General features: G+C 48.4%; 1 protein-coding gene across 6 annotated transcripts in view; it reads right to left on the bottom strand.

The window, feature by feature from the left end:
* Nucleotides 1-6,767: 6,767 nt before the first annotated feature.
* LAMB2 (laminin subunit beta 2) overlaps nucleotides 6,768-13,269 on the bottom strand; it is a 156,361-nt gene continuing 149,859 nt past the window's right edge. For all 6 annotated transcript variants that reach the window (XM_083155556.1, XM_083155557.1, XM_083155555.1 and 3 more), the window contains 4 exons: nucleotides 12,765-12,906; nucleotides 9,235-9,411; nucleotides 7,842-8,001; nucleotides 6,768-7,128 (listed from right to left, as the gene is read on the bottom strand). In XM_083155556.1, coding sequence (XP_083011682.1) covers nucleotides 6,992-7,128; nucleotides 7,842-8,001; nucleotides 9,235-9,411; nucleotides 12,765-12,906 — 616 coding nt within the window. In that variant the 3' untranslated portion in view covers nucleotides 6,768-6,991. The remainder of the gene's footprint in view (nucleotides 7,129-7,841; nucleotides 8,002-9,234; nucleotides 9,412-12,764; nucleotides 12,907-13,269) is intronic.

Raw genomic sequence — 13,269 nt, 5'->3', positions numbered from 1 at the left:
GTATACACGGCACCCCACTACGTTATACGCAGCCCCCGCATATTGCACCCGGTATACACGGCACCCCACTACGTTATACACAGCCCCCCGCATATTACACCCGGTATACACGGCACCCCACTACGTTATACACAGCCCCCCGCATATTACACCCAGTATACACGGCACCCCACTACGTTATACACAACACCCCCCCCCCCGCATATTACACCCAGTATACACGGCACCCCACTACGTTATACGCAGCCCCCGCATATTACACCCGGTATACACGGCACCCCACTACGTTATACACAGCCCCCCACATATTACACCCGGTATACACGGCACCCCACTACGTTATACACAACACCCCCCCCCCCCGCATATTACACCCGGTATACACGGCACCCCACTACGTTATACGCAGCCCCCGCATATTACACCCGGTATACACGGCACCCCACTACGTTATACACAAACACCCCCCCCCGCATATTACACCCAGTATACACGGCACCCCACTACGTTATACGCAGCCCCCGCATATTACACCCGGTATACACGGCACCCCACTACGTTATACACAGCCCCCCGCATATTACACCCGGTATACACGGCACCCCACTACGTTATATGCAGCCCCCGCATATTACACCCGGTATACACGGCACCCCACTACGTTATACACAGCCCCCCGCATATTACACCCGGTATACACGGCACCCCACTACGTTATACGCAGCCCCCCGCATATTACACCCGGTATACACGGCACCCCACTACGTTATACGCAGCCCCCGCATATTACACCCGGTATACACGGCACCCCACTACGTTATACACAGCCCCCCGCATATTACACCCGGTATACACGGCACCCCACTACGTTATACACAACCCCCCCCCGCATATTACACCCGGTATACACGGCACCCCACTACGTTATACACAGCCCCCGCATATTACACCCGGTATACACGGCACCCCACTACGTTATACGCAGCCCCCGCATATTACACCCGGTATACACGGCACCCCACTACGTTATACGCAGCCCCCCGCATATTACACCCGGTATACACGGCACCCCACTACGTTATACGCAGCCCCCGCATATTACACCCGGTATACACGGCACCCCACTACGTTATACACAGCCCCCCGCATATTACACCCGGTATACACGGCACCCCACTACGTTATACACAACCCCCCCCGCATATTACACCCGGTATACACGGCACCCCACTACGTTATACACAGCCCCCGCATATTACACCCGGTATACACGGCACCCCACTACGTTATACACAGCCCCCCGCATATTACACCCGGTATACACGGCACCCCACTACGTTATACACAGCCCCCCGCATATTACACCCGGTATACACGGCACCCCACTACGTTATACGCAGCCCCCGCATATTACACCCGGTATACACGGCACCCCACTACGTTATACACAGCCCCCCGCATATTACACCCGGTATACACGGCACCCCACTACGTTATACACAGCCCCCCGCATATTACACCCAGTATACACGGCACCCCACTACGTTATACACAACCCCCCCCCCCCCCCCCGCATATTACACCCAGTATACACGGCACCCCACTACGTTATACGCAGCCCCCGCATATTACACCCGGTATACACGGCACCCCACTACGTTATATACAGCCCCCCGCATATTACACCCGGTATACACGGCCCCCGCATATTGGTGTACACAGCCCTGGCCTGGACTCTGCTGAGGCTGTCAGTGAGAGTGGCTGCAGTGTGGGCTCACCTTGCTGCTATTTCTCTACCTAGCGTAGTGTGTATAAGCAGCTCTACCTATCAGTATGTGTGTAAGCGGCTCTACATGGCATAATGTGTAAAAGCAACTACTGGGCATAATGTGTATAAGTGACGCTACCTGGTATAATGTGTATAAGTGACGCTACCTGGTATAGCGTGTTACAAGCTCTACCTGGCATAATGTGCATAAGTGACTCTACTTGGCATAATGTGTGTAAGTGACTCTACCCGGCTTAATGTATGTTATGGGCTCTACCAGGCATAATGTGTACCAGGGGCTTTACTTGGCATAATGTGTATAAGTGACGCTACCTGGTATAATGTGTATAAGTGACGCTACCTGGTATAATGTGTATAAGTGACGCTACCTGGTATAATGTGTTACAAGCTCTACCTGGCATAATGTGCATAAGTGACTCTACTTGGCATAATGTGTGTAAGTGACTCTACCCAGCTTAATGTATGTTATGGGCTCTAACAGGCATAATGTGTACCAGGGGCTTTACTTGGCATAATGTGTATAATGTGTTACAAGCTCTACCTGGCATAATGTGCATAAGTGACTCTACTTGGCATAATGTGTGTAAGTGACTCTACCCGGCTTAATGTATGTTATGGGCTCTACCAGGCATAATGTGTACCAGGGGCTTTACTTGGCATAATGTGTATAAGTGGCTCTACCTGGCATAATGTGTACAGGGGGCAACTCAATACTTAGAGTTCCATACAGATACAAGCAACCGGTCAAAGGTGCCAAGATGTTGAGGTGCCAAACTTAGATTTTATCTTGGGCCCTCCAACCAAAAAATGGGCCAATCTGTGTGTTTTTTTCCTGTTGGGGCCAAAATGTTCTTAGTCTGTGCATCTGTGTATGCACTGCACATGCCTCCTGACAGTGGCGTAGCTAGGGCGGAGCACCATTGGCGATGGGGTGTCTCTGGCTGTTTGTGACAGCTATGCTTGCATTAGGGTGGACAGACTAACTGACAACTGTGTGTGAGGAACTGGGGAATAATGTTCACTGCATATCTGCCTAGGCTGTGCTGGAGGGGATCTGTGAATATGTGACACATGCCTGCCTATGGAGGTGTGTGTGGGGGGGGGGGGGTCTGTGACTGTTTGTTACTGCTACTGTATGTCTGCATTAGACTCACAGACTCACTGTTACAAGTCAGATCCCCCAACAGCTCAACCACCCCCCCCCCCCCCCCAAAAGCAGACATGTCACGTATTCAGACCCCCTCGCTATAGGCAGACATATCAGACATATTCAGATTCTGAATATGTCTAATATGTCTGCCTATGGGGGGGAGGGGGGAGTTGCTGTAATACGCAATTTGATGTGCGGCATCCAGAGGCGTAGCTAGGTCGGAGCACCAGCTGAGTGATCTTATGAAAAGAATAGTATATTGGTTCTAAAAAAGTTTTTTATTTTCACTGTACCTGTTCTAGATTTAAATATATTAACTATTCAATTTGGATGTACCATTTTCTTAAGCGGTGTGTGGTATAATGTTAGGCCGTGCCTAGGGTGACCAACCGTCCCGGTTTGCCCGGGACTGTCCTGATTTTGACCTCCTAAATCCCGCGTCCCGGCCAAACCCCTCCCGGGACTCGGAAAGTCCCGTTTTAAGTAAATAAAATTGTTAGTTGTTGACGGGCAGCTCAACTGCTCTCTCCCGCACAGCATTAGACTGGGAGTGTGGGAGGGGAAGCTGTTACGCGGTGTGCGCCGCCACCTCCCCATCATTGGTTAATTCGGCCGCCGCGTGACCGCGTCCCCTCCCACACTCCCAGTAATGCTGCGCAGGGAGCCAGAGCGGGTGTGGTCAGGCAGCATTGGCGCGTCTGCACCAGACAATGCGTGATTAGCGCAGCGTTAATGACCTGCTGCTGCCTGCTGGTGAGCCCCTGAGGTGACTGACTGACCAGGCTGACTGGTTGGTAGGGATGAATGTTTTGGCCGCGGGACCTTATATAATAAGTGTCCCCCGGCTGTGACATTACCCTGCTGGCTGGTTTGGCCTGGGGCTGGTTCTTAAAATACGGGGGACCCCTATTCATTTTGTCCCCCGTATTTTGGGAACCAGCTCCGGCCCTGGAGCCTGGGGCTGGTTTAAAAAAATCGGGGAACCCCTATTTGTCGGGTTTCCTGATTTTTTATTACCGGCCCCGGCTCTTTCAGCCTGGTGCTGGTTATAGCTGTGGGGGGACCCACAGCGTTTTTTTAAATTCATTTATTTATTTCTCTATATATTTTTACACTCTGCAGCCTGCACGGATCTGACTGATATGATGGATCTGACTGATATGACGGATCTGACTGATATGACGGATCTGACTGGTATGACGGATCTGACTGATATGACGGCTCTGACTGATATGACGGCTCTGACTGATATGACGGATCTGACTGATCTGCCGGATCAGACTGATCTGACGGATCAGACTGATATGACGGATCTGACTGATATGATGGATCGTATTTGACTGCTGTGTAAATTCCCCTCCGGAACACGACTTTGCATATGGCTGAACACGAATAATCGTATTCGTCTTCTTAGTAAGTTTCCCCCATTGAGTCACTCACATTGGAGGCCAGACTCTGATCTGCACCTGGCATAGGGCTGGTGAAAGTGTAAGGAAGGCTGCAACTGCATCCCAACTCAGAATCAAGCCCTATAAGGAAGGACCCCGCCTCTCTTGACTGACCACACCCCCTCAAATGACCCCGCCCCTATTAGGGCTGCATCCGTCAATTTCCCGGGCTGGTTTTGTATCCCAATCCGCCCCTGGGTGCAATGGAAACGGAGTAACCCAGTCATCCGATTTGGGACCTGGTCACTGCATGGGGACAACTGGTTTCCCGCTGCAGTGTGAAAGGTGTTGTCCCAGGCAGTGGCGGAACTTGTGAGTGGTTGGCCCAGGTCCAAAAATATAACTTAGGCCCCAAATTATGTCTGTAATTTCTCTGTTACAGCCTAAAACATAATAGAATCTGATTGGCTGCTATGGCAAACATCACCTCTTTTTATTTTTAGAAGCTTTACTGAATGTACCCTTTGGTTTGAACCTGTGTTCCCATACCTCACAACTTTTAGAAGTCTCCAGTCAGGACTCGGCCTGCCATGTATGGGCCCTTAAAGGGGGCATGGCTTTAGGTATCCCGCCCCTATTTTTACCGGTATGGGGGCGTGGATAGTGCTGCGAGAGCTGCTGGCCATGGCCCTGTCCCTCTGCCTCCCATGAATAGATGCTGCGCTCATGTGTCCAGAATTTATCCACCGCTGCTCTGCTCAGCAGTGCAGCGGAGACTCCCCCCTCCCCCACTGTGGGACACTGCCGGCCCCCCGGCAGAATGTGGGATGTCCCAAAAACACAGGATTGACTGCAAAAAGTGAAACAGTTGAGAAGTTTGTGTCCCAAATACCAGGTCAGACCTGGGATTGTGATGGAAAATATTTTCCTTTTCACAATCAAATTTGCAATGTCCATTCAAAGAGGTTCTCTTAAAGTAGAAATATATGTCCCTCCTTCCCCTCCCTTTTTCTTCACCTTCCTTGTCTTCCTTCCTTTTTTCACCCTCCTTTTCTTCTATATTAATTCTCTTAAATACTTTATCTTTATGGCTTCTGTAGCTTATAACAGTATTGTTTTTTATTTTTTATTTATATATATATATTTTATTATTTATCACTGTTTATATGCATTATATCTATATTGCCTTTAAGTATATTATCACCCTTAAAAGCAAAAGAGATGCCTCTATATTTTGTTGACTGTAAATATTTGGTCCAGGTTTTGGAACCTCTGCGTATGTTCCTAATTTTTACGTTAATTTGTACACATTTGGACCCTGTTCTTCACTATGGCCCTTATTCTGATCGGTGCGGCCGGATCCGAATATGCGGCCAGGACCGTGCGTCCTAAACCCCGCCTTCCATACGGATCGCCAACTCCGTCCGTACGCGGTAAGAAGCTGTCCGAACGGACCGCACGTGTATTTCTCATGAATACACCTCCTCCATCTCAGGGAACCTCCCCCATCATTCGATGGTCGCAGAACATCGAATGCAGGACCGAGTGGTCCGCCAGCTCCCGCAACCTCAGACCACACGGACATTTTTCCGTGCAAAAGCAGAGATCTGGGCGGGCAGCTGACATCTGGCAATGTCATATGTCCGCCCCCTACACGTGCGTCACGGCCGGATTACCATACGTACACCCAGCGTTTGCATGGGAACGCCCATGAAACGCGGGGTGTAAACATATGGTAATGAGCCCAAATAGCCCTTCACGCCCCTCTCCACCCCCTGTTCGTAGTGTACACATTTCATGCGGAATGTTGCCGTGCGTCCGGCTCGCACATGCGCAGAGACGCCTCTGCACATGCGCAGACACAAAACATCGGCGGCACGAACGCACGCGGATATTACCGCACCAACCAGAATAAGGGCCCATGTCTTTTTGTCTAACTATTTCTTTATGTATCCATGGCATCTCATTAATAACATTTATTGAAAAAAAAAAAAGAAATCAGATTACCTCTGGAGGTTTACAATAGCACCAATAACAGTAGTCTGGCCACGCCTTCTCCCATTGGCCGCACCCCCTCATTTTACTGTGGCCGGGAGAACTGTCAGCGCCCCTGATCCCTAGTGAGATATGTTGCTTAGTAAAATGTCGGAGACATACGTAATTATTGATTTACGTACATTTCTGAATCTAACTTTGCACATGCACTGGACCATTGCTGTGGATAAGCAGTACCAGTCTGTGCACAGGACGGCATTAGATTGCCAGTCCTTTAGCCTGATGCTATCAGGGCAGAGACGCCTCTATTTCATCACTGGCTTTGTGGGAGAAGGCAAGGCGTGAAACATTCCTGTCCCTATGTAGTAAATAATGCAATCATCTTTATAAGGAATCCAAGGTGCCCAGTCCCTGGAACAGCTGGAACATGTACTGCAACGGTAAACCAAAGGGAAACAGATATTTTATTACATGTGACCACAGCACGTCCTATGTCCATACACCTGTGTGCGCTGTCAGACATATCACCAGCATTTCACAACAGCAGATTCAAGACAACATTTCCCATGCGCTAATCCGGTAACGCAGAACCAGGTGAAAAGTCTTTGGCGGCAATAATACATTTTTCCTTTTTCTGCGTCGGCCGATTATTCCCAGCGATGTTCTTGCTTATTGGCAGGTGTTGTAAATCTGAATTTGTTGGTTAATTGCACCGAGAATATCCTTCATTTTGTCTTCCAAGCCATCCAACTGTTTCGCCTTTTCCTGTAGAATAACTTCATTTTTCTCATAAGCAACTTCTAAATCTGTAATCAGAGACATTAGGAAATTGTTATCGCTTTATCTTCCATAATAAGGGCCCAATTCAGGTTGGCTCTCATGAACATCGCAGCTTACCGAGCGACTGAGACGCCGCCTGTCCGAACGCCCATCCCTCCCGCCACCACCGATTCCCCTTGGTAACATGCCTCCGCTAGCAGGAAAAATCATTGACGGTCGCTAACGATCAATCAATTTCTCCCGCCTCCACAAATCGAAGCCAGTGAAAACTAACTGTTATTTGCATGCCCATGGTCCCGCCCCCCCTCCCCCCGGCAGCCATCATCTCGCCTGCGTTCGCATCCATGCACCTCGGCCCATTTCGATGCTTGCGAATTGCTCGGCAACTATGCAAGTTGCTGAAACATTCACAAAAGGGGGACTGCACATGCACATAATAGAGCATGGGCGTGCACAGTCCCCAAAACCTCACGACGGAGCCAAACTTGCTATATTGCAAGTCAACAAGAATCACCCCTGTGATAAAAGTGTAATAGGCACTGTGGGCCTGATTCACAGATGGTAGGGACTGCAGAGCTGCACACAAGCGGCTTCCATTGTAAACTGACTCACTGGCAGTGGGTGCGACTCCCCTTTTTGGATTTTGACCTGTGCTGCAGCCCCTCCTCTGGAGCCAGCACTGCTCATTCTGCATTGGATTGTGATCCGAGTGCAGCAGAAACCCCATGAGTGCACTCACCTTGCAGCCTCTTCAGCTTATTGTGAGCGTTCTCCAGCAGCTGCTTGGCCTCATCTCTCAGCTGGTCGGCTTTATTCTTTGCATCCTTTATGTTTTTGGCTTTATGTTCAACTAAGTTCTGAACGGTTTTATATTTATCTCCGAGCTGCCCGTCCAGCACCTGGAAAGAATAGAGGGATTTGGTGAACACAGTATAAAGATGTTTATTACTAACGTGCTGATAATCAGAGTAAACTGTGGATACACAACATATAAGTATTTCCAAAACAATATAGATATATACGTAAAAAAGACACGTTCACTTTTCACCAGCGAAACCCACGTTGTAGTATTTAGATTGGGTGCCCATATGGATCGTCAGAAAACTCTTAAATAATAGTAATAATAATTTTATTTATAAAACGCTCTTTCTCTAGAGTTTAACATATAGAATGAGCGTTATACAGTACAGAAAAGCTTCTCATCAAATACATGGAGATATGTAATAGACATCAGCGAAATGCGTGAGGACAAGGAAAGCGCTGAGTATGTATGTGAGTGGGGGCCTCTCGAACATAAGGACATTGAACTATTCTGGTCTTATGTTTGCACTAGTAAACCCGCTCAAAGCAAAAGCTTCGAAAGCTAGTCTGCTACCTTCTGTGTTTGTCCATTTGTGAGAAAGAGATGTAGTTTCACTCGTTGTAGTTTCACTTTCTGCCAACAGTTGGCAGTGTTTCCTAGTCACACTGACACTAGACATATATAGTATAGATGACTAGTAAACCCGCTTGAAGCAAAAGCTTCGAAAGCTAATCTGCTACATTCTGTGTTTGTGTGAGACAGAGATGTAGTTTGACTCTCTGCCAGCAGATGGCAGTGTTTCGGAGACTCACGGACACTAGACATATATCTATTGACGATTCTCTTTTAGCTACTGATGTCACTGAATCTGATCAGTGATGTCACGGCACAACCTCTTGTGAGTCACTGGTTGTAGAACAAAATGGACCAACAATGTACATATGATCAGATAAAATCCAGGATGATGGAAAATTTGGTTGACTGGTGACCCTCTTGACTCACAGAAACCTGGTTCCAAGTGAATTTAGTGACACAAATATATCATCAGGACACAAATTGGCATTCTTCTCCGTACAAAGGCAATGAGTGCAATATTGTGATAATCTGACTTCATCCAAGGCTCTTGCCTTTAGGATTTCTCAATGCCCTAAGGCCAACCTGCAAGAACCAGAGAGGCCTTGGTTGGAAGATGGTGGCACTTGTACCCAGATGATATCCAGCCTCCCTATATTACTCCCTGCTCAGAGACCTATGGTTCTCTATTACGTTATCTATACAGCAGACAATAATTGGCATATACGCTTTGTGTCACTAGAACCGTCCGTCTTACCTTCTTGGCATCATTGGCTTTGTTCAGTGCTGTGCTGGCAGTGTCTTCTGCTCGAGTTGCCGCCAAGCTATTACCAGCGCGTTTCACTTTCAGAGCTTCAATTTGTTTATCCAGGTGGCCCAGTCGATCCATTGCGTCATTGAGGTGATTCTCCGCACTGGATGTCCCTGACTGGATCTACATTACGCGCACACGTGGGAACAGTGAGCAAAACGATCGTTACATATAAGACTTACTATCCATATTAGCTTCATCCCTGTGTATCATCATCCTATATATGCTTGCGTGGGTTTACTCCGGGTATTCCAGTTTCCAACAAATATTGTGGAAGGGAGAGCGCAATGAATAAAAAGTGTGCAGCCCACTATACCATGAAGGGAGTACACCTTCCCCCAATGGACAAATTTGCACAACAAATATTGAACAGTGCGGCGCAACCCTCTTAAACCATGTTCACAGACTTTTGCACGGAAAGCAAATTTTATTAAAAATAAGAAGAAAAAAAATAAGTAACAAATAATAAATAAAATAAGTATTAAAATGAATTGGTAAAATGAGACAAATTGGATTGATACAATACTTGTGGAATATACTTCTGTCCAGGGTGCAAACAGCAATAAACATGAAGTATCTCAGCATGTGCAGCTACTGCGTGGACTATGCTTGTAAACAAGACCACCGCAGTAGGCTTGGGTAGTGGATTTCCCCAGTGGACAAAGTGCATCCAGATGAAGTGTTCTTGTGCCAAAGTGCTCAGTTTTCATAAGTGCAGTGGCATCAGTTAGCAGCAACGCGTTTCGGAGACCTCCCAGTCACCTTCCTCAAGCTGGGCATAAACTATAATGGTCCCTTAGTCTCCTTTTATTCCCACTTCCTGGGCAATAGAACAATCACAATGCCGCTATTTTCATGGACCAGAAGTGTGTGCGTTCCACCTTCCGATTGCGCACCTCCGCTTCCGGTTCTGGCAGGTCCGGCGGCGATTTTGCCTTTAATTCAACTGTTTATCTCCCTTGTATTTTCATTAACAGTTAAAGACTCCATACACAACGGCTGATGTTCTTACAATATATTCCTCATGTTTTTCCCTGAATCCCATGATTCCAACTCTGCCATATTGGTTATGGGCAAGATTAAGGGCAAAACCATTCCTCCTTATTTCCAGGCAGGATTTAGGGACAGACCATTCATCCTTGTTTCCGGAGATGTTTTATGGGGATGGCTACTCCTCTTATACCTCTCTAGGCCGTACTTTATATTCCGGCAAAGTCCATCCCTAGTTACCGGGAGCGCCGCCCCAATAACACTCCATTTCAGCAGTTGTGGATGTATATGGAAGAGACAGATATAAATTCATGAATAAAAAAAACTTTGAAATTATTAAGAACATTTACAATAATCATCTAAAAACCATTTAAATTCAAAGTGGTAGTTGTGACCATTAGGTAAAAGCGCATTCAACATAAAAATCCATTTCATTTCACTTTTAGCTCATTTTATTTCCACATCTCTATTTTACCAGTTGGAGGTAATTTGCTCCAACTGGAAAAGTAGAGACGTGGAAATAATAATAAATAATAAATGAAATGGATCGTTGAATGCGCTTTTACCTAATGGTCACAACTCCGACTTTGAATTTAAATGGTTTTTAGATGATTAATGTATAAATGTTCTTAATAATTTCAAAGTTTTTTTTATTCATGAATTTATATCTGTCTCTTCCATATACATCCACAACTGCTGAAATGGAGTGTTATTGGGGCGGCGCTCCCGGTAACTAGGGATGGACTTTGCCGGAATATAAAGTACGGCCTAGAGAGGTATAAGAGGAGTAGCCAACCCCATAAAACATCTCCGGAAACAAGGATGAATGGTCTGTCCCTATTCCACAAGTATTGTATCAATCCAATTTGTCTCATTTTAACACTTATTTTTTTCTGCTTATTTTTAATAAAATTTGCTTTCCGTGCAAAATGGTTTAAGAGGGTTGCGCCGCACTGTACAATCTTTGTTGTGCAAATTCCGGTTTCCTCCCACAATCCAAAAATATACTTAAATTAACCTTGACAAGGGCCCCTTGGTTCACACGGGGCCGATGTTTTGCGTCGATGCATTTCTGCGCATGAGCAGACGCAGGATGCATGTGCCCATGGCGAACAAACATTGCACGCACCCAACATTGCGGGATGGGGGGGGGGCGGCGGGCTGGGGGACTCGACCATGGGAATACCCAGTGTTTCATGGGCGTTCCGATGTTAATTGCCCAGTGATGTGGGATCATACATTCACAGCCTTGGGTGCGGGGGAGAAATCATTTGATGGTCGGTGATTTCTTCAGCGCTCGCTGATCTGAGACACCACCTCCCCCTGCTGATCTGAGACACCACCTCCCCACGCTGATCTGAGACACCACCTCCCCGCGCTGATCTGAGACACCACCTCCCCCCGCTGATCTGAGACACCACCTCCCCACGCTGATCTGAGACACCACCTCCCCACGCTGATCTGAGACACCACCTCCCCACGCTGATCTGAGACACCACCTCCCCACGCTGATATGAGACACCACCTCCCCCCGCTGATCTGAGACACCACCTCCCCATGCTGATCTGAGACACCACCTCCCCACGCTGATCTGAAACACCACCTCCCCACGCTGATCTGAGACACCACCTCCCCACGCTGATCTGAGACACCACCTCCCCGTGCTGATCTGAGACACCACCTTCCCACGCTGATCTGAGACACCACCTCCCCGCGCTGATCTGAGACACCACATCCCCGCGCTGATCTGAGACACCACCTCCCCGCGCTGATTTGAGACACCACCTCCCCGCGCTGATCTGAGACACCACCTCCCCACGCTGATCTGAGACACCACCTCCCCACGCTGATCTGAGACACCCCCCCCCCACGCTGATCTGAGACACCACCTCCCCACGCTGATCTGAGACACCACCCCCCCACGCTGATCTGAGACACCACCTCCCCGCGCTGATCTGAGACACCACCTCCCCGCGCTGATCTGAGACACAACCTCCCCGCGCTGATCTGAGACACCACCTCCCCGCGCTGATCTGAGACACCACCTCCCCACGCTGATCTGAGACACCACCTCCCCACGCTGATCTGAGACACCACCTCCCCACGCTGATCTGAGACACCACCTCCCCACGCTGATCTGAGACACCACCTCCCCACGCTGATCTGAGACACCACCTCCCCACGCTGATCTGAGACACCACCTCCCCACGCTGATCTGAGACACCACCTCCCCACGCTGATCTGAGACACCCCCTCCCCACGCTGATCTGAGACACCACCCCCCCTCGCTGATCTGAGACACCACCCCCCCTCGCTGATCTGAGACACCACCTCCCCACGCTGATCTGAGACACCACCTCCCCACGCACCTCCACCCCCCGCCCGGACGTCTGTGTGTGAACACATAAAAACCTGTGATGCGCAGGGAACTGATTGGATGTGTGCACTATATAAATACCAACATTGGAAGCAGGCCAGACCCTTACCACTGTCAGCTTTGACTCTGTGTTACTGATGTCCTCATTGGCGCTGCGGATAGCCCCCTCTGCCGCATTCTGCGCTCTCTTGGCGTCTTCCAGAGCTTTCTTCACCGACTCTGCTGTGTTCTTTACATTCTCAGCGCGGTTCCTTGAAAAAATGAATTTCACAGAATATTTATGTTAGAAATATTAACATTTGCTTAGTAAATATAGAGACGAAGGGGCTTATCCCATGGGGCGATATAATCCCTGGAACTGCCTCTTTGTATGACAACATAAAATGCCACAGGAGACATCTAGTTGCTGAGGCCATTGGCTTCGGCCCGTCCAGAAGATGGGACAAACACTCCCCCATTACCTGTAATGCACCACATCGCCGACCCCAACCACCAGCAGTATGACAATTACTCCGCGGCTTTTGGTAAGGACGGCCATCGTTGCCTTTGCCATCAATGATGTATAACTATGCATGGATGACCATCAACGTTTTTACATATCAATGGTCATTCAT

This window comes from Crinia signifera, chromosome 8, assembly GCF_055691185.1.
Source record: "Crinia signifera chromosome 8, ASM5569118v1, whole genome shotgun sequence".
Lineage (NCBI taxonomy): Eukaryota > Metazoa > Chordata > Amphibia > Anura > Myobatrachidae > Crinia > Crinia signifera.
The sequence above is the reverse complement of the archived record's forward strand: the minus strand, read 5'-3'. Positions and strand labels throughout refer to the sequence as shown.